General features: G+C 45.9%; 1 protein-coding gene across 1 annotated transcript; it reads left to right on the forward strand.

Moving 5' to 3' along the window:
- Positions 1–1261: 1261 nt before the first annotated feature.
- On the forward strand, positions 1262–21498 carry LOC126519155 (acetylcholinesterase-like). Its single transcript, XM_050168763.3, has 4 exons — positions 1262–1372; positions 15571–15852; positions 19187–20409; positions 21266–21498. Exons 2-4 carry the CDS (start codon positions 15571–15573, stop codon positions 21405–21407), a joined length of 1647 nt encoding a protein of 548 aa, XP_050024720.1. The 5' UTR covers positions 1262–1372; the 3' UTR covers positions 21408–21498.
- The last annotated feature ends 1028 nt before the right edge of the window (positions 21499–22526 follow it).

Below are 22526 nucleotides of genomic sequence, written 5' to 3' on the forward strand. Positions count from 1 at the left end.
AATAATCGCATCGTGAGCCAAGGAATAGTGCAATGGCAAAGAGCGATGACAGTCAGACCGCATCAACAGCGTTTTGGAGCAAACTTTTCTTTTGCAGGAACAAACTTATTCTCGTCGTAACAAAAAGAATTGGAACAATCTTTACAAGACAAGTACAGAAGAAAGAATTGCAACTCTTTTTTTTTTTAATTTTGTTTGCTGAGGTAATAAAGAGGCAGTTTTTCCAACTTGTCAGTTGATCTGTGCAGGGAATGCCTTGGATCTATGCTGGGCGTCCGCGTGTAATTGACAGTCCTAACTAAGGTCATCGATCAATGGGCCCTGACCCAGTCCAGGCACAGGGCATCAGGCCCCAGTTCAACCCGGGTCCGCCAAAAAAATTGCGTTAAACGGCCCGGGCTTTCAGGCCAGCCCGTGCCTATACAGGGTTCCAGTAGGGGACTCCGGATTAATTTTGACCGTCCAGGCTTTTGGATTATTGTGCATGCAAATCTAAGTACACGAGCGTTTCATTGCAATTTGACCCCATAGAGATGTGGCCGGCGCGGCAAAGAATATGCACGCGACCTCAAACTTAGCTATACGACACCATAATCACTAGGCTACCACGCCGGTTTAACATTTACATAGGGCATACTAAAAGTCATGAGCCAGTTCGTGATTTCTTTAAATTCTTGTGTTGCTTTCGGTGTAATCATCACTTGCACATTATTCTTTTACCGTGCCTTACTTGTGCTTAACTGTGCGCAACTTTGAGTAATATTGCCTTTCTGAGCCAAGCTTCTTGTCTAATCGTGCGCTTAGTCGTAGAGCTCGCCATCATCCGGAAACAAGCTCTGTGTGCCGCGACAAACCGCAAAGTTTAGAAGACGCTCCCTCCATGGCAGGGGCGTCGCGTTAATGCGTGCCTGCGCAAATATGTACGGAGAAAACCAACGGTGCTTCAAATCAGATTGTAGCGATGCGTTTCGGGCGCAGAGCCACGCGACATGCAGGTGCTAGAGTATCTCGACAAAGCTGGCGTGGGCCTTCGCCGCAGCGACTGCCACGGATTCTTCCTTCGCGGCGGGATTACCGCTTCGCGTTGACCAGGAAAATGCGGTGGATGGCTTCCGTCGAATTCGACCCTGACACGCATGCACGTATTAGTGACGGCGTAGGGGAGAGAGCGCGCATTTCACTCTCCGTTTTAACGACGCAGCCATCGTCGCTCGTTACTTCCTCCTCTCACGAGCGGGCGTCAGAGTCTGCCCGGTCCGGTCAGGTAGAGCGAGAGCGGTGCGCCGGCTTGGTCGTCACGCGGCGCGACACGGCTTGTTTGACATCGTGAGGAAGAGCGCAAGCCGGCGGGGCGAGCCAGAGGTTCGTCACGGTGAGTGTTGGTGTCCGCTCCAGCAGGGATTTCAGTTCTTCGTAGCCGGCAACAACTTGACCGCCTAGCGACTGTTCGCGTTGCTTTCGGCGAAACGTAGCAGTGGAAGCTCCCGTACTTCCTTCGTTACGACTGCAACACTTCGCTTTTCGAAGTTGTTGTAATGTGCGTAGACCTTTACTATTGAGACAGGTGGCTGATGAATATTTCGTGTGCATTGGCGGAGGCATTTCAGAAATGTAGGCACTGGGCGATAAAATCTTGTAAAATCGAATAGAAAATTTAACAATGAACAGCATAGAGAGTAATTTGTGACGACGCAGTTTTCGGAAATGTTACCCTGCATTGCATTGCGCTCCAAGCCTCGTCTCATTCCAACGATACATTCGGCTCTGCAGCTGGCCGCGAAATCACGAGTTTAATTCCCGGCAGCACCAGCCCTATATTCAGGTGGCCAAAGATTAGAGGGAGCTCTCCACAACGGCGTCTCTCGCAAGTCACGGTTTGCTTGGGGAAGTTAAACCTGCCTGATCAATCTATTTTGACGGCCAAATGAATAAATAAATAATATTATTAATAATATATATATATATATATATATATATATATATATATAAACGTTTCACAAAACAGCAGCCGCATTCTGTAACGATTCGCTTTCCGAAGAATTAATTCGACTTGGCGTTGCACCCTCACATTTGGGCGGTCCGTTGACGTAATGAGAACGAGAGGAGGGACAGAGGGCAATCGGCGCGCAGGTTTTTTTTTCTCGGGTAATTAGCGTCACAAACCAAGCGAAAATATTGCACATTAGCAACACTTAGTAAATAAAAAATATGTTGATGCTATTGATGAGGTTTGTGTTTTTCATCATGAAACGTGCGTGACACGCTGGTGGAGAGTGATTTAGCATATTTTGGTTACTGTGTTGGACCCATTTGTGCCGCAAGGTGGGACGTCGTTTAAGTTGGTGTGCAGAAATAGCACTGGCAATGCTTAAGCAAACCCCCAAATTCAACTTGGCCCCTGTGTAAATTTAAGTAGGCCCGCTCGCAAATATTAAGTTGACCGACCCTCAAAATTAGGTTTCGCCCACCCCCATATTTCAAGTTGGTGCATCCCCAAAGACCATTTCGCCCACGCCTACTATAACCTTTCCCGTGTCTTTTCTATGAATCACTATGCATCCCTATGGATATTCTCTATGATAAAAATGTCTTTCTTTAAATTTAACTTGTTCCTTGTGGCTTATAAAGCTACTAATAGTCTACGTTTACACTATTGTATATACGTATAAATGTCTTGACTTCTTAAAGTATGGATTTTTGTGAAGATACACGGCGTTATACTTTTCTCACTAAGCACTAACACAGGCGCCACAGGGATCAGCATCGCCGCCGTTTCGCTCTGAACGCCGATCTCGCACGTGTACACTGCACGCGCAGGCTTTGCACACGGCACACTGCGCCTTCGGATCACACCGAAGCATGTCTCGCGCCATTTCGCTTCGTACCAGACGACGGATTCGGCTTCCGCATAATTGACGTGCGCGTGACGTCATCATAATATGCGTGCGCGCCCGGAGGGGACGGCGTCACCCATGCGGAAACCAAGTTGCTGCTCGCAAAGCGAATTCTTGGAAAACCGAAGCGTTACAGAATACGGCTCCGGGGCTGTTCAACAACAACACGCCGCCTTTCTTATATTCTAGTTCATAGTGACCGCGTACAATTTGTGTGAAGGACGATGTACCATGAATGTCTTCAGCAACTGTCTTTATGCACGCTCGTGTGAACACCCATAAATATTTTTTGTTTGCTTTCCGGTATCTCTAGTGATATGGATTACTCTTCGGTTCGTGCAAGAATTTTTCTTGTTCATTTTTTCAGCAGTGACTGTGCAGATATTCCGGTCATCTTCACTTATTGGACGGTTCTGTGTTGCTGGTATATAAATTGGTTTGACTGTGTATATAGTATACCGGGTTATGCTCGATGTGTGCGAAATTTTGTACTTTGGATATTTTGCTTTTGTGACTATGCTTTTTGCTTATACGACATTTTGTTTTGTTGCCTGGCTATATAGGGGTCAATTAAGATAGCCGGCCCTTTCGTGATCTATTTCCTCTGGATCTCATCATTAAATAAGAAACCACAAGAAAACCACACAGGGAGCCTGTAGGACAATGTAGACAAAAAATTGTAGGCAATATGTTTGATTCAAATATGAAGGTATAAAAATTTAGATTTAGTCTTTTTAACATTGGACTTTCCGGCCAGGCCAGTTCATTATGGTTGTGAAATGCATTGAAGAACGCAAAGCGCCAATTTGTATTCTGTATGCCGCAAACGAAGCTTTGTACTCGTAAAATTTCAAGCATTTACAGCTGTCATTGCTATTGTCGAGTTCTGTAACATTTACATTAAATAACCGGCGATCAGCAACATTTTATGACGTGATAAACGACAAGACTACGTAACCTGTGCCAATGAAGGGATTGTGCAGTGAGACATAGTAGTGTAGAAAGAACTCAAGAGGACTCAGGAATCCGTCAGCATATTGTTTGTACCGTTACTAGTGACGGTTCACGATACAAAAATATTTAAACTCGTCTGTAGGCATATATGAGAAAATGTTTTGCTTCCAATCGTGAAGCGGAAGGTCAGAAATGTTGAAACTGGCACGCTCTTGCTCGTGATGAGGCACGCATGAGAGCAGATAATTGTCTTTGAAAAATGCTACATTACATGTACAACATCTCTTGTAATAATAATAATAATAATAATAATAATAATAATAATAATATTAATAATAATAATAATAATAATAATAATAATAATAATAATAATAATAATAATAATAATAATAATAATAATAATAAAAATAATAATTATTATTATGATTATTATTAATATTATTAACACAAAACACATAAACACAAAACAAAAACAACATAAACAAGCCGGTCTAAGCCTCAGTTGGCATGTAGGACCGTGCCTATGAATATGATAGACATGGCGAAAAAGAAAAAGAAAAACATAAATTGATGAGACATGTAGAATCAAAAAATGAAGGGAACAATGGACAAGAACAAGATAACATTTGTTCACCCTATTTAAACGAAGGAAGTTGAAGTAACTACTATGATGAAAAAAAAAAAAAAAGCTGTGCAGCTTAATTTCACCATCTCTGCTTTAATATATCTGTCAGCGTAGTTTTTGAAGTCGCATTAAGAATTTCAGCAGGTAATTTGTTAAATATGTCCGGCACATATGAACAGCGTAATAATAATAATAATAATATTAATAATAGTAATAATATCACGAAAATAGTTCTAAATGATGGTGTAAGTGGAACCTTCCCTTCTCGAGACCACAGTAGAATGCCTTGCTCATAAAGCCATGCGGAAAGCGCTAGCTAGACAGGAGAACATAGGAGTTAGCCTAACAGGAAAACCTCCACGAGCGTTTTTACAGGCTTGATCAGTTTAGGTCTAGTCGGACGCCGTGTGTCTACCATCACAGCCGTACGAAACTCCTGAGCAGACTGAAATCGGCAGTCGTATGTGTGCGACCTTATGCGAGCAAATTATGCATGCAGCCTTTCTGGACCGGAGACTGTGCATCGAGTGCACGACGTTATCGCCAGTGTGGCTTTCTGAACAGCGAGCATAGTTCCCTCATTTGTCCTAATTGCCTACGACTGTTGATTGGAGATGTATTCCCAGGATGTAGAAAGCCAGACTCTGTATTGATTGGGTCGAATTATGTATGCGCTCTTCGAACTTCTCCCTAACGCGCTTTCCGATTCGCAGCGCACCGAACGAACGCTTCGGTAAATTTTCTGGTCCTACGGCCGCCTGCTTTGATCGCCGCCTATCATACCGCGAATTTTTTTTTCGTGCTTGTACTCTCTTACTTAGCAGGCCTGCATTTAAAAAGTTTAATGATGAACAAAGAGCTGCGAAAGGTTTGACATGGCCGATAACACATAGACATTTATTTATTGCTATATCGACGGAGGAAAATACCGTTATGTGACGTGTTTTGTGTTTAAATGGAGAGCGAAACGTAGGCCTTCCTGTAATGACCTCCATCCTCCGTCGTTGAGGCGCTCCATTCGCTGGAATTCCCAATTCTAATGGCATAAAATTGCAGTCGCTCACTCATTTTTATGCGGGCGTTTGCTCTATGTTCCGGAAGCGTTTTATTTTCTTTAAGGGCACCTGCAGCTGCGCACGAGGTCAACGATCCGATTTCTGGCGTTTGTCGCCCAACTCCGACAGGAGTACCACGCAGCGACGCTTGTGTCTGGCGCTTTGGTTCGTCGTGCCGCATTTCCAAAAACATACACCGCTGCCTGAAGAAGAGGGCTTCCCCGCTAGACGTGGCTGCTGATGGTGTTGATTACTATCGGTATCCATCTTGAAACGGGCGAGCAACAAAGAGCCACCGATACTGCTTAAGGTGGTCAGGTTTCGCAACATCTAATGCATTCCAGTATTTTCGCCTATCTCTCCTTGACCTTCCCTATGTTAATTAAAACCTTCATCTGTATATTGTATTGGCCGTGCCTGTGACAACCCTGGCTTCATCCATACCTTCCATGCTTTTTTCCAACGAATTATCCTTATCGAGTACGCTGACCAATTAATAAGTGCTCCCACAAGTTGATACAAAGTGCACCAGCATGCAACTTGGTGCGGCGCATACCATATATATTGGTTACTAGAAGGCCCGGTTTTTATGACAGAATTACATTAGCTCACTTTTTTTTTTCAGACAGGCGCTAACTCTTTCTATTGAAAGAGTTTATTTTTTTGTAGGTGAAGTGTCGTCAGACACCGGTAAGCCGCAACGCAACCTTTGGCCTGTATTGTGTGTTGGAAACGGCTGACCACTATCAAATGAGAACCGACACAGCAACAGGGCACGTCGTCCTAAACAAACGCGAAGCATGTATATGGAAGAATTCCCATGGTTGTGGCCACAGTAAGCAAAACATATGAGTCAACTTCTGTGAAAGCAGAGAAAGTCATAAAGGTTTACCAAAAGACTTCTCCTGCTGTTTTTTATTGTTGCAAATTTCCACTGCGTTAGCTTTGGTGCTCTCAGGCACGCCATAAGTAAGTGTAATTATGTATTTACCTTTATATAAGCCTCACAATGTTTCATCTTTAGATCTGAGCAGCAAAGGTGTGGTACAAAGAATTCACGAATTCCGGCTACCGTGTCAAGTTCCTCCTTGTCCTGTGTGGTGCTTAAATGATAAAATGCAATTGTTAGGACACCGTACAGGTACACCGCGTAAGGATTCCATACATGGGCTGAAACATGTATACATGTAGGCCGTAACCTCTGGGCAGAGCCTTAATACCTTTAAGTTTTCAAAAACAATTAGAAATATCAAAGCGACGACGTTTGTAGCAGAAGCTGGCATTATTGGGCACAGAATTAAGAGTGTACGATCCGATCTCTGCTGGTCACACTTCTGCTGTCCAGTGACGTCGCACTCCTTATTTAAGATTACGCATGATTCTTCAATGCCGTTGGGCACGCCGTAATTTGTATGCCCTCTCACGGACAGGGTGATAATTTTCAAATTTTTCGGAATTGAAGAGAATCGCCTGTGGCAGATAGCGTGATTCTTGTCCTTGAGCTGTATTATTCGTGGAGGGGGTCATCGAAAAATACAGGAGAAAGCAAAACACATTTTTAACTAATGAACAGTGATTCGCTAATTAACTTCATAATTATTTACTTTACTGCACATATATTGCAATTTACGAGTTGTAGCTGGTGAGGTTGCAAGACGGATCCACTTGAAATGAATTTCCATGATTACAAGAGTTTGGAGATATTATTTCCCAAAGTGGTGGAACAAAATACAAGGGTGTTCCAGCTACTTTCGGGTTTCGCTGCATAAAAGAGAGTTTTATTAAGAAAGTAAGTGGAACAACTGTGTATTTTTAAGGCCAGTTTGATAGCGCATATCTCCAAACACGCGTCATGGTGGAAATTCATTCCACGTGGATATGGCTTGCAAACTCACCGGCCACAATTCGTAAGTTGGTATATGGGCCGTAAGGTAATTAATTAAGAAGTTCATTAGTGAAGCTTGAATTAGTTTAATGTGTGTTTCTATTTATCGTGCATGTAATGCCCGCCTCCATGAATAATCCAGCTTAAGCACTAGAATTATTTTACCTAGAACAGGTGATATTTGAAATTACCGTAAATGTTAAAAATGGTCAGTCCGCTTGTTTGTCGCATGTTCTAGAGTTTACTTTACCCGTACACCGGGAGCGCATCTAAGGGATTCATGGCGCATTATAACAGCCCTCAGACACAAGTGGCCGGCATGAGATTTCACGACTGCCATCCGGGCTTGCTACTTTTTACAAAGACGGCGCCGAATAAAACAACACACGAGAAGGGGACCACGAGACAGCACGTAGGCGCCTACGTGCTGTCTCGTGGTCCCCTTTTTCGTGTGTTGTTTTATTCGGCGCCGTCTTTGTAATCATGCTTAACCAACTAGCCCACCAACACATGCTCAGTTGCTACTTTTGCCGCCGTCTAGCTGTAACTTGCTCTATAAGGCACGGGCTCGCTGAATAAAAATGTTTGACAATATTCTGCGCCGGTATAGGGAGCTCTCACATTAGGTCATCTGCGCCATTTCATTCTTTTCGCAGCTGCCACTCAGCTGCAAAAGATAAGCGAATCGGGAACAAGCTGAGAAAGCGGCCAGTGAGCGACTTCAACCTATCATAATAGAACCGAGAATCGGGCAAGTTGGTGTACACTTATCGTCCGAACAAAGCGTCAACAAACGCGCAATACACACAGGCAGAGAAAAAAATCTGTAATACTGTCAGCTAAGAGATATTTATTGAAGAAAACGGTACATTTCCCCTTGACTGAAACGTCATGCTCGGCCTGCGTGAGAGCCGGCGCTTTTGCGCCACCGGTGGACGCTGGTGCATTGTTGTATGGGATGATAGGGACGGCCTGTGTGACCCGTCGTGAATGCCCTCATTTGGCCCCCTTGGCCAATCATCCAGTATTCATCGGAGACACGAAAATTGCCGGCGGCCATGCGAGTCGAAACAATCATCTAAAAGGCAACGATAACCCCCCCCCCCCCCCCCCCCCCCCTGGCTACGAAGAACGTTTAATAAAGTTCTTCGTATCCATATACGTATAAAAGGAAAGTATTAGGTCGAGTCGGACGAAAATTTGTCTCGTCAGATAAGATGATGACGAATAGTCACGGTAACTGACCAAGTCAAGATGAAGAAACAGCAGTTTCGCAGCTTGTACGGTTTCCTTCTTCACACTAAGTCAGACAAGAGTCGTTAGTAGTTTCTATGCCAAGATGTGACGTGGCGAGTGAGAGCAGATAACGATTAGGTTTATCTCTTTATTCTTGATATTGCCGGCCGTCGTCAAGGTTAATAAGCATTTCTGGGAAAGCATGACTTTAATACTTCCAGTCGAGATACATTATAGCAAGTGATCCCCTTAAGGCTGCACACAATATTTTTCTAGCTTCTACTGACGAGAGTGTTCTTATCTTCACCGAAGCTCATTTTGAGAAGCGCCGACGCGGCACGTGTACGCAGAAGCCGGTGCCGTACCGTTTCGCCATACATTGCATCAGAAGCCGATTCATCCTATTCTTTCCCATGGATATAATGGTTGCGTTATCCCAATCTACGTGGGGACGATTGTGACTATGGACGTGCTCGGCAAGGGCGTTGAACGCTTTCATTCTGTTGCAGGTGTTCCTTAATGTTTCGTGTTTTCAGACCCGCCTCGCCGATGCTGTTGCAATAAAGCTTCGACTGGGGGGGGTGGGGGTGGGGGGGGCTAGTTGGTATGACATCGTTCTGCTTGCTGCGCTATACTGTTATACGAATAACAATAAAGAGACAGACACGCGTGTGGGCAGATGCGCACATGTGTGTCTGTCCCCCTTTTTTGCTATTCGTATAACAGTATAGCGCAGCAAGCAGAACGAAAAATTGCTGTTGCAGTCAGGTGCAGTACAGCAAACCGGGGTAATCGTTGCTCTCGAGCCGGTCTTTTACATTCACTTGTTGGTCGCTTCGTTCGCGGGATAGCACGTATGCGATTCGTAGATCGTATCTTAAACAGGCACGACTCCTTGCCTCGCTGACACGGCAGGTATACGTGCAGAATGTCATTGCGTCTTCAGAACGATTTCGCTATAGACAGTGGAGGACAGCAAACGCGGTGTTCAATACGAGCGACAATTTCTTAGGGCGCCCGTTTGTGCACAAGTCGTGGCGAATTGTCTTCATTTCATTCTCCACTTCGCCGTCGTTCGAGCAGATGCGAGTGGCCCGTGTCACGAGCGACGCGACAAGAGACTGTTTGTGTCACGCCGGGTGGCGCAATCCAAAATTCACATAACTGCCTGTATGAGTCCAGTCTTCCTTTGCCGAGGAAAGGAGAGCTCTGCATCGATCAGTGTACGAGGACCTCCAGGAAGCAAAGGTTTTTGTCACACTCGCCTCCGGTTTTGAATTGTATAGCCGCGTCTACTGAGTGGATGCAGAAAGCGTGGGACATGCTAGCAACCTGTCTGGGCACAACGCAGCTGCCTTTGTGTACAATAAGGACGAAAATATTTTGAGCAGGAGCAAGGTCAGCACCTCCTCCTTGACTTGATCAGTGAACGAAAATATTCATCAACAGAAAAATAATTTGCAACAGCTCGTCAAATGTCTTAAAAGGTGTACTTCCTTGGACGTTTTTTTTCTTTCCATGCATGTTTTTTTTTTGTTTAGTTTCTTTCAGCGAGTTATTCTAATGCATTACTGTTACTACAGTGTTATTCAAACACGGTGACGTAAATAAAGTCTCCAATTACTGGCCAATATCTGTACTACCAATGTTTTCCAAAGCACAAGAAAAAATATTTTCTACACGCCTAACAAAATTTCTAGACAAACATGACGTTATAACAAATTCGCAATTTCGCTTTAGAAGGGAAGATCTACGGAGACAGATCTTTTATCCTTGAAAGAAAATATTGTGTTAGTTACAGACCATGGGAATTTCGCCCTCGGGATTTTCAGACTTCAGCAAGGTGTTTGATTGCCTCAATCATAACATTCTTATAACTAAACTTTCTATGTCTGGAGTTCGCGGCGGTCCCCTCGCCTTGATGAATTCATACTTGAAAAATAGAACTCCATGTGTATGTATCGATAATGTCCAATCTTCTTTCTTGTCAACTAAAAACGGGGTGCCACAAGGAAGTGTTTTGGGCCCACTATTATTAATGTATACGTTAATGACTCAGCAAATATTGATGCTACAGTTGATTTCTTTATATATGTAGATGATAGCACTTTAGTCTTTACTGGAAAGGATGCGAACGAACTAATTATTAGGTGTAATGCATTGCTACGTAATCTGTCTGAGTTGTCACAGTTAAATGGAACAAGCACCCGCCGTGGTTGCTCAGTGGCTATTGTGTTGGGCTACTGAGCACGAGGTCGCGGGATCGAATCCCGGCCACGGCGGCCGCATTTCGATGGGGGTGAAAACACCCGTGTACTTAGATTTAGGTGCATGCTAAATAACCCCAGGTGGTCGAAATTTCCGGAGTCCTCCACTACGGCGTGCCTCATAAAAAGGAAGTGGTTTTGGCACGTAAAACCCTATAATTATACAAAAATAGAATCAGAATTAAGCCTGCTAAGACGAAAGCTGTTCTTTTTAGAGCAAGAAATAAAATTTTTGAACTGGAACATTCAATAACTTATTTAGATAACAATATTGAGCTAGTTAACCAACATAAAATACTTGGTATAACTTTTTCCTGTCATCTAAGTTGAGGTGATCATTTTAATTCACTTGGCAATAAATTTTCAGCAGTAGCAGGGGTGCTGGCTCGCTGTAGAGCTCTCGTGCCGGTAAAAACCAAGTTACGGATGTATCACGCATTGTTTACCTCCCAATTTAATTATTGTAGTTCCGTATGGGGGACACAACACAAACATGATTAAAATAATTACAGTACAAATGGCGCTCCTCCGACACATTGCCAGCACCAATCCCCTATCGACCACAAAAACGTCAGAGAAATACCAACTTATATGGGTAGACCGCTCTTACGAAAATCGTGTTTTACATATGTTTTATGTTGCAAAAAAAGTGTTAAGGAATTGGCTTACATCCATAGCGGCCTTGCAGCGGCATAATATACCAGTACATCTAAGAAACCCTGATCCTTGGTATGTACCACGTTTTCGCACTGAATACAAATTACAATCAATTAAACACAATTTACCAAAAAGTCCTTAATAATAACGCTGACACTGCTAATTTTTCTCGCATTGAATTGAAGATGTGTTTTGTTCACATGTAAACATATATATTTGATTGATAATGATTCTAACTATGTGGTGCCCTTGGATGATTTTTTCTTAATCTTATCAAATATCTTCGAATCTTGTTTTTTGTGTATCGCAAGGCAATTATCCTGTCAATAGGTTTATATTTTAAAATATTACAATTGTTTTTGTTTGATGTTATAAGTTTGATGTTATAAAGTAATCTTTGTTATCGCCCTGCCATGTACAACAACGTCTCTTCGGTCCAGTCAAGCTGCTTACGGCAGCTTTTAGCCCAGGAGGACGTTTCTAGCGTGTACTAGAAGAATGAATAAAGTTGAAGTCGAAGTTGAATGTTGCCGAATTTACGGTTGTAGCTGTCAACTAGATAGATACGCTGTTTTTAGTTTCTTTTTTTCATAATATGGTGGCTAGGCGAGAGTAGTGCTGGCCTATGTCTGCTTTTCGAGGCGCTTAGTTCTGAAGAGAAAGTCTGAAGATTCACGAAATCAGCCGCTTTGCGACTAATGCGGCTGTTTCCGACCATCGCTTTGTGACAAACTTCAGTGCGTGGTTTCTGCGTCTCGCTGGTGTGAATGCGATCTGAAAGAGAGTCATTCTATTCAGCAGCCAGCTTTCCTCTCGATGAATGTCAAAGTCGATGGCGGCCCGCCCGTGGTATCCCATGGGGAAGCGCGCCGTGTCTGGGCAAACTGCCATACATGCAAATGGAGCACTGAGCTCAGGCAGCACAAGCATTACGTAACTGGAAAAAAAAATGAAAAAAAGGAGGAGTAGACTACGTATTTTCCTCGTTTCCAGCTGGCTCAAGGACCCATGTCAGAAGAAGCTCAGTGTCTTGCTTTGCTTTATCTTATGAAGTCGCACGCCAGTTCCTTTTCAGTGGAGACAAACACTAAAACCTGCTTCAAAGTGAGCTTTAGCTAGGGAGCTTCAATCTAAATACATAGAAACGAAGAAATCGCTTTCTTCGGCAGTTACTTCATCAGTATTGATAAGGCTTGTTGCATTTAAGGAAGTTGAAATGTAGTAACTGCTCGTAGTAGATTTTCATTTGATGCCGTTCATTTCTAAAAAAAAAAAGAAACTAATGAGAATGGCAGAATTAAAAAAAATGTAAGCAGTGTCAACTATAGTTTACATCTCAGTAATTTAAATAAATGGCGGGGTTTTACGTGCCAAAACTACGATACGATTATTAGACACGCCGTATTGGGCGACTCCGCTAATTTGGACCGTCTGGGCTTCTTTATGGTGCACCTAAATCCCAGTACACGGTTGTCTTCGCATTTAGCCATCTAAGTAACGCGAAGCATTAGGCAGGTGTCATTCCCTAGGCGTTGTTTTTTGTTGTTGTGACTGTTTCGATACCCAGGGAACCAAGTTGGCATCCAGTGTATTTATCGAAGGGCGGCACATACCCACCTTGGTGTCGAAGGCTTCCTTTAAAGAGCTGCCAATACGCAGTGATGTTACTGGCAAGTCCCCAGTGACATATAGCCAGCGATAGAGGCGCGTGCGCAGTGGTACGCACCCACGAAATCATCAACCTTTCTAAATTCATTCCTCCATAAAAACTCATGATTAAGTGCTTTGGCGCTTTTTTACCATAACTGGCCCTTGCACCATTAAATCCCACGCATCATCATGAGATAAAGAGTTACACATACGAAGTGGACCCAGTGGCATTTACTCAAGTTGGCGACAGAGACATTTGTTGAAGAGTGACATACAGCGAGTGGTTGGCACATGCAAACGGGAGCAGCAAATAGTCTTGGGCTGCACGACCTTCCGGTTTGGCCCACGAAAACGACTTTACAGATAGTCGTTAGAGAAAAGTGGGTGGGACTGTTCAAGAGTGCTGCTAATTTAAACCTGAAGTACTAATCTGACGATTGTGAAATTCAGCACAAAAGAGCATGCCAGAATTTAGTGAACTCCACCTAAGAATACATCTCAAATGGGCAAGAATAATGTATTATGTAACGCTCTGAAATATGCCGCTAATTTGTGAGTAGCTTTCCGAAGCTTGGTAAAGATTTTAATAAACATTCTTAGACAACGTGGTTTTAGGGGGCCAAAAACACACGCAAGGGAGAAACACTGGCTCTCCTCATGTCTGTTTGTTTCTCTTGCGTGTGCCTCTTTAGTGCCCTAAAATCGTGTGTTGATAAGCATTGCAATAATTTTACGTAAGCTGTACATTTATGTATAACCTTTCTCCACTTGAGATGCTCTAACAGATGCAGATTATAAAACTGGGAGACGCTTTCGGCGCAGAGTTACAGAATTGTAGAGTTCGGGCTTCTAATTTTTTAAGCCTACCACTTTTGCGCAATTATCGTAAAACACTGGATATCGGAAATTAAAGTTCTCTTTTCGTTTCGTGAATATGAGTCACCATCAGTCGATCATTCAGTTTCGTACAGAAATGCTATTTTAATGCGTGACATCTCCGAGCGAACTGTAAGCAGTTCATTCCGAGAAAATAATATGCTCTACCTTCTCATAAGGAAACTTTCTTCTTTTGATGCTGTCAGAGCGCTACTATTTTCAGAACAGATGCACTTGCAGGAGAATACGCAGTTCTCTAAATGAGGCTCTTCGCTGATAAGCCGCACGAATGACCTTAAACGCCCATACAGGAGTCCAGGCCAGTCCCGTTTTTACTCTCTGTATTAGGGTTACTTCCTTGTGGGGAAGTGTCCTTACAGCGCAGGTCTCATGCGGCACTGCCCAACGTGGGCAAAAGAGGTGACTAAATGCTTCGTTAGGGAGAGCTATCACTGATGTATACCTTTATACTGCTTTATTAACAACAGCATAAGCTCCTTCGTTACCAGTAACACCAACGTGTGACGATATCCACACAGACGTCACTTTATTTCTCGTTTTATTTTCGACTTCCTTATCTAAGGCTAGCGACGCAAAGCCGAACTAGTGTGCGAATAGGCCACGATATAGTTGCTGAATTGCCCATTTCAAATCAGGGAATATGATTGCACTCTGCGTGGTTACACTCTTCAGTTCGTGAAGGGTGCCAGAAATAGCGGCACTCTCTACAATAGTCCAAGAGGCGGAACAGTCCAAATGGCCAGACCGTGCAGCGCCCAGGGATGGTATCAATTATGCAGCCGCACAGCTATGACTATTCGCGGAGACCGATCTCGGTTTCGCTCAACAATGTTGTTCAAGTAGGTAAAAAATGCGTTGGAAGCGGGAAAAGCTTGTGCCAACTATGTCTTTGCTGTTACTCGCCCTAGGTTCTGGCTAGTTTCACAACTAATAGCTTATGAATGCCGTTTTCTACAATATATATATTAAAAAGGCTATGAGAGGCACACAACACGACGGAAGTGATTAATCCTGGCCGCGTTTACACGTGTGCACTGTGCGCTTGTAGTCATGCAAGGTAGTTATACGCCTCAGTATAACGACACGACGTGATTAAGAAAGCAGTGAAAGTGGTATTCGTTTGTTTCGTCAATATTGTTATTTATCATTATCTGACCATTCGAGTGTGTGACGCCGAATGTATCCTGACTACCCCAAAAGAAGTATAAGTACTACCGGTGCTGATGTATATATATAATTTTGTTATTCGAAATAGGCGTGAATTGACTAGCTTATAGTCAAGAGGAGCGAATTAGGTGATCGTGTTAAGTTTTGTTGGCATATAGGATGACGTATTATGCTTATGCCTTTCAGATCGATTGATTCGGCGAATTGCGAATACAGAGTGCTTTCATTGATTCTCGAGTGAACGTGTGACCTTATTCTTACCGCTACTGTCAAACTCACGCAGATGGAGCTACCAGGAGGCATGGCGGTGAGAGCAGCGCTAGGCCTGCTTATAATAGTCGCGCTCACCACTGCGGCTGACGACATGCACGTGGAAAGGGTAACCACCGAGGGACGTGTCCGTGGGAAGGTGGTGCACGTCCTGGACAACAAGGCCGTCGAAGAGTACCGCGGCATTCCGTTTGCAGAGCCGCCCGTGGGAAAGCTTCGATTCAAGCCTCCTCAGCCAAAGACGCCTTGGCGAGACATCCTCGACGCGACCGCGGGATCCACGGCTTGCCCACAGGTGAGGAACACGCGGTGGGCGACTGCCGACGTGTGAAATGCGGAAGCGGCAGTGCTGCATTGGTAATCAGCAGAAATTCACTTCATTTATATTAAATTTTAACATACTGCAGTGATAAGCGGGCTGTGGCAGTAGCGGTAATCGTGGAAGATGCAGAAAGCAACAAAATAGGCACAGCTGCGAATATATAGTGGCCATTGTCAGAGTGAAACACGGCTATTATCAATTACCATCACCAAAAAGACGTGGTTGCTCGTCCTAGTTTACAATAAACGCCTAGGTAGCACGTGAAAAATGGAAGGACGATTCACAGGCTACAAAGAACGATGTTCAGTGCCCCTTTCTTGGATACTTTAAACCAATAACTTTAGGTTGGACTAGCACCCCTGCATGTAGCTAAATACATCGATCAGGAATGAAGTAGTTCTGTCATTACCGTAGAATTTGGCTTGTTTCAGCTATCTTAAAAGGTAAGTCAATCTAGATGGCAGAGATAGCATTCCTCTGCAGCAAATATAAGGGGCGTTCATTCGCCCCCCAGGAACCACAACGCTTACAAGTGGAGTAGGCTCTGACTTTGATATGGGTTTGATTGTGAAGAAGGGCATGCATAGTGATGTCAGTGCCATATTATATCTCTAGAATGACGTCTGTGATGCAAGGTTCGTGTACTCAAAGGTTTTAACGGTTCTCTTAGGCGGCGCCTCCGAGAACCTAAGTGAGGACAAAGCCGTTGGTTTCGAAAACACAGACACACTTTTAATGGAACTAGAAAGAGGCTTAAAATAAATAGAAGGGAATAGAAAGCATAAAATAAACACTCAAATAGACATCACGGCAATAAGAAACACTTGGGGCTAGTATGACGTTAAATAGTGCCCGTGTCCGGGCTTGCCACGACGGCAGGGACACATAACAGTCTCGACGCGGAGACGCGGCGACAAGTTGATGAAAGGAGTTGCGCCGGTCTCACCAAAGGTCGGGGTATGGGATGGTTGACCGGGCAACGGGAGCGCCCTTGCTAGCTTGAAGATAGAGGCAGGCGGCTAGGCGGCACGAGTACATGGCGGGGGCGTTCTCGCCGGGCAGCTGGGCGTAGAACTCGGGCCCGTAGCCCGACTGCTCTCGTCCTGCCCACGGGCACAGAAGCTCGAACGCCGGCCTCGGGCAGCAGGCGCCGCGACAGACGGGGGCGGCGTTCTGGCCGGGCAGCTGGGCGTAGAACTCGGGCCCGTAGCCCGACTGATCTCGTCCTGCCTACGGGCGCAGAAGCTCGCTGGCCTTGAGCAGCTGGCGGCACGCTCGGGTAGGCTGGCGACGCACTGGAACGGGCTGGCAGGAGGGCCCGGTCGGATGAAGTCCTGGTGGCTCGGGTCCGGAACCTGACGGCCCGTCTTCAACTCCCGGTCCGGTGGTTGACCTTCTCCTGGCGTCGCTTCCTGGAATTCTCCCGGCGACTCCCGGCGCCTCCCCCGCGTCTCCCGGCGTCTCCCCACTTCTGCCAGCGCGCCTCGCTTTTTCTCCCGCTCTGGCCGATTCGTCGTTTTCTCATTGGTTGACTGACGCCCCGTGGTCTTTCCTAATTGGCTGGCATTTCTTCTTTTAGTTCCTTATCTTGCGCCGCGCGTTCACGTGCCGGACGCTCGTCGGCGTTGTCGTTTTCTCCTTCCAGCACGGAATTCACCTCGGCGCGCGCACTCCTTGTCTGCGTCTGTCCGTCCCGACCACCGCACCATGTCGCGCACCACACACCTCACAATGTCTAAGGAACCCCTAGTTTGCCAGTACAGAATATTTAAAAAGCTAGCTCACTCAATTTATGATCGGGTTCACGCAATAACGTCTGTTATGACATGTCACGCAGTAGCATCCCAACTGCAGCGCGAGAAACGAGTACAAAAGCTCTATATCAAGACTTGCGAAATAATTTCTACTCAAGGTTCTGCCCCAGGCTTGTAATGCTGGAATCGGCATTAGAAATACGCTACAGCACGTCCAACCTTGCATTTACGTTTCACATGCTTCAAACATTTACATTGTCGCCCGTGCCATTGTCTATTACATTGTTCCCCCTTCCTCCCCGGCCAGTGCGATAACATCGGAAGGCGCTTGCTCGCGCCAGCTGCAAAATTCAATATAGCGGCCGGAGGCTCTTCTTTTTCTAAAAGATAACGAAAAAAAGAAAGGGTGGTCGTTGGCTGCTCAGAGAGTTATCAGAAACATTGCTGAATCAATGCCTTAATCGTTCTCAAATTTAAATGGGGTGTAGTCGGCCCACGGCAGACCAGAAGGCAGACGCTCCGTACGCGTTGTATTCAGGCGTCTTTTGACTATTGTTGGTAGCCTGGTGCTTAGAGACGCCAAAACGCTCCTTCCTCCTTTCAGTGTAGTGCCTGAAGGTGCCTGAGTTCCCTAGCTGGAGGCTTCTGGCTATGCGCCCAGCGTCTTAGAGATCAGTGATGCCTGTTAATAACAGCGCGCACTGCGCTACACTCTTGCTCAAAAAGGTCAAACAGGACGACGTCCACTTCACTGAAAAGTGGAGCGCCATTGCTGTACTTGCATGGGAACATTGCACTTGAAGAAGTTTTGTTGAACAAAGTATTCGAGGGTGTTGTCCCATTCATATTGCTAGAACATGTGTTTTGCAGTTCAGATTTATATGTGGAAGGTGTATGAAACATGGTGTAAGAAACCTTCCGCAGTGAATTCGGATCTGAATAAAATTAACTCCTGAACGTCTTAATACAATAATTGTACCGCTAGTGGGAAATCCTTCTTAAATTTATATCTAGTTATCTACATACGGAGTAGTTCTTATACCTTGCAAAACACAGCGCAGAAGTCTTGCGGAAGAAGGACACCAAGGCGGGAATGACGCTCATTTGCAGAAAGAGAATACTAAGAGAGGAAAGACCCTCTTGTTTGTGAGGACATTCGCGTTACATTCTATAGGTTTCACATGAAACCTAGTACGTGTTGCAACTGATCTGCAAGGACATTGGCAAAGAAAAGAAGGAGCAGCGAAACATAGTTGTCGTAAACAATGCATCTTAGCAAGCTAGGTACTTATATTTATCCAGGATTAATTGTGCTAGTTGGATTACTTCAGTGAAAGTAAGTGTAGGTATATAACTCGTTAGGAAAGAAGCATTTTCATTCTGAGGTTTAATGTATATTCAACTCGATTTTTTATCTTATTGACTTGTCTTCAATGTGCGATTACAAAAGTCCCTAACTTCATGGGTTTCTTCATCCAGAGGATCTTCATGGACTTGTTTCACGAAAGCTTTCTTTTCTAATTTGCCTAACGATTTTGATAATTCTCTTCCAGGTAGAGTTGCCGATGTACCCGATTGGCAACGTAACGTTCACAGAAGACTGCCTCTACCTCAACGTTTGGGTTCCCGAGATAGCCATGAACTCGGGCTCGCACCAACCCGTGCTGGTATGGTTCCATGGAGGCGGCTTCACTTTTGGCAGTGCCAATCAGTGGGAGTATAATGGCGCAGTGCTCGCCGCGACTACGGGCGTCCTCGTGGTATCCGCGAACTACCGTCTCAGCATTCTGGGCTTTCTGAGCGCTAACTCACCCGAGGCACCGGGCAACGCTGGTCTCCTGGACCAAGTCGCGGTCCTGAAGTGGGTGCAGCGGAACATCGAGTCCTTCGGAGGCGACCCGGATCGCGTGACTCTGTTCGGGGAAAGCGCGGGTGGAACCAGCGTGCACGCGCACGTCATGTCTCCGATGAGCGAGGGCCTCTTTAAGAGAGCCGTTTTGATGAGCGGCACCATGTACAACATTGACTTGTGGGACATGGTCCACGAGAGCATGGTCAAGGGCAACAAGGTGGCCAACATTGTGGGCTGCTCCAAGGGCAGCAACATTGACCTCTCGTCCAACGCGGAGGACATCATTGACTGCTTCCGGAAGAAGTCGGCCGACGAGCTCGTCAAAGCGGCCGCAGAGAGCGTCGCCCCCAAAATGCTCCCTTTCCTCCCGACCTACCACGACGCCTTCCTGCCAAAGATGCCGTTGGTGGCCATGAACCGCGGTTTCTTTGCGCCGGTCGACATTCTGGCTGGCGTCACTTCGGACGAGGGTGCAATAATCCTTCTGTTCCCGCCGCTACCAGATCTCCTGCCGGAAGACCTCGACGCGAATGGTCCCGATAACCTCGACCATTCCCTTCGCGCTGTTGTGTCCAAGTGGGTAAAGGAAAGCATACCGGATATCGAGGACAAGTACACCAATGATGCACCTGAAGGCGACAAGAACGCGCTCAGGCGTCAGCACCTGGACTATACGTCCGACCGGATGTTCAACTGCCCCATACTGTTCACTGCGGAGAAGCACAGTGAGAGGGGCAACAGGGTGTTCGCCTACGTCTTCGGGCACAAGTACGACGCCTTCAACTTGCCGGCCTGGATGGGAGCGCCTCACGGAACTGAGCTGCAGTTCGCGTTCGGTGTACCCTACGCCATGCAGCCAGACTCTCCGGATGGGCGCATGAGTGAGGCCTTCATGCGGATGCTGGCAAGCTTCGGTGAAAGCGGGTTCGTACCTTTCTCTGTCTTCTTTAATTACATATATCAGTCAATACTTCTGCAATGGTGTAGATAAACACAGTAGAGAGCTCAGCCAGTCGCTATGTGCGTAATTACAAAAAAACACAGTGCTGAACATGGTGCACAAAGGAAGCCATAAGATAAACAAAAGATCCTAAACATAAAGGTATTCAAAACAACCTATACGTCTTCTATTAGCCCCGAGAACGAACTATAGGGGCGCTGCGACCGCCGCTCGCGTGACGTCAGGGCACGGACTCGCGCCTGTTGTCTGCTACAGTTCGGGCGGTGTCCGGGCGCTTTCTGCGGTGTTTTCGCTTGTTCGCCGTCGTCCTCTTTGCTTGTATAATTATGGCGGTTGTCTCAAATATATTTTTACGACGTCTTCATTCGCGAAAATTCGCGATACCTGCTTACCTCAGCGCAGCAGCCCGATGTGCCACCCATAGACAGTGTGACCTAACTGGCAGGAAAGCAGTTACATTGGAATGCATTATGTAACCGCGCAAACGACAACGGTCGAAGAAGGAAACACACAGGGCTTCTTCTTCCGTTGCTGTTTGCGCGGTTACATGATGCATTCCAATATCGAGCATCAACTAGTCCGCCTCTCCCTGTTAAATAAGTAGTTACAGACAGACAGGTAGATAGCTCGCAAAAATTCTGTGAAGTATCCTAAAATGCTAATTGCATTAAAATAGTGCACGAGGCATGATTTATGCTAGGTTGCAGCTCACTTTGATTTGAAAGGGCGTGATGCTGCTTGCGTTTGTTCGTGTAATCACCTTGTATGTCTGATTGCTGGTTCTTCCCGTGTAACGTGAGACCCATTCTCTTCCAATAGGGTTCCCGAGCTGCCCAACAAGCAAAAGTGGCCGAAGTACACGAAGCGCTCACCCACTATGGTTCTCATGGATAACAACCACTTCAATGAGACAAAAGGATTCCGTGCGAAGCAGTGCGAGCGCTGGAGGTCACTATTTTAGGATGGTGAAATTAGTTGTATCTGTCTGCTGTTATATATTGCTTATGAAGCTGTACAGTGTTGCAGAATAAATGATTTTGTACGTATATAAAGTTTTTTTCCGAAAATTAGTACAGCGCGTGGCCCTCTACACTCAAATCAATACGACTTCATGTGTATCAGGCAGCTGGGAGAACGCCAAAATTATACAAATTCATAAAGAAATAGGACATTAAATAATTGAAGAATTATAGACACATTATTTGCTTTCAGAGCTACCGCACTCCGTGACAAATTACATAGACATCACCCAAATATACAGAAGCGGCAGATGTAGGCTTCCACGTCCGCATCCGCAACTCAGCCGAAGGCAGCAAACGATCGTGCGACGCACGCAAGCGGGGTCGCTTGCGCATCCCGTGCTCTTGCACAAGATGTTCCCAACAGAGTATGACACTTCATGCCCGTTTTGCAGGCGATCAGAAGGCACTCTAGCAGACATCCTTGGAGAGTGCACTAAGCTCAAGAACCGCCCACCATCCCTACCCCCCGCCTCCCCATCCCCAACCCCCCCGAGCGATGGGAGACCTTGTTATCCAGCGCCGACCTACCGACCCAGCTCGCGCTGGCGGCTAGGGGCCAGAAACTGCTGGACGCATATGGGACCTCAGAAGAAGGTTCGACCCGTCTGGTGCCAGCGTGCACCAACCTTTAATAAGGGCTCACTAAAAGTTTATTCTTTCTCTCTCTCGCTATTGTATGGTGAGCGCCCGTATAGTGAGTCCCCTTCTTAGCGTAACTGATCGCTAGCGCCACCTCGGGCGCCTTCTTTACGCATACACGACACCAGGCCCAAGCGAGGCTCAGGCTCGTAGGCTCGCTCTCTTTCTCTCTCCCTCTTTCCCTCCACCGGCACGGACGGACGAGTTTCGGCTGAGCAATGTAACAAACGTGTTCGGTTCGTTCGCGTGTTTGCCGCGCTAACGACCCTAGCCTTCACATGCAGCCCTCACATCTGGCGCAGTCGACGCCCGAGCCACTGCCCAGCCATTCAGCTACGCCAGTGCACCAAAGGCCCGGCAACCAAGCCCGCCTTCGCTAGTTTGTCTGTCATTAGACAGCTTTAGTATAGCGCAAGTGG

The sequence above is a fragment of the Dermacentor andersoni genome, chromosome 10, assembly GCF_023375885.2.
Source record: "Dermacentor andersoni chromosome 10, qqDerAnde1_hic_scaffold, whole genome shotgun sequence".
NCBI classification, from domain to species: Eukaryota; Metazoa; Arthropoda; class Arachnida; order Ixodida; family Ixodidae; genus Dermacentor; species Dermacentor andersoni.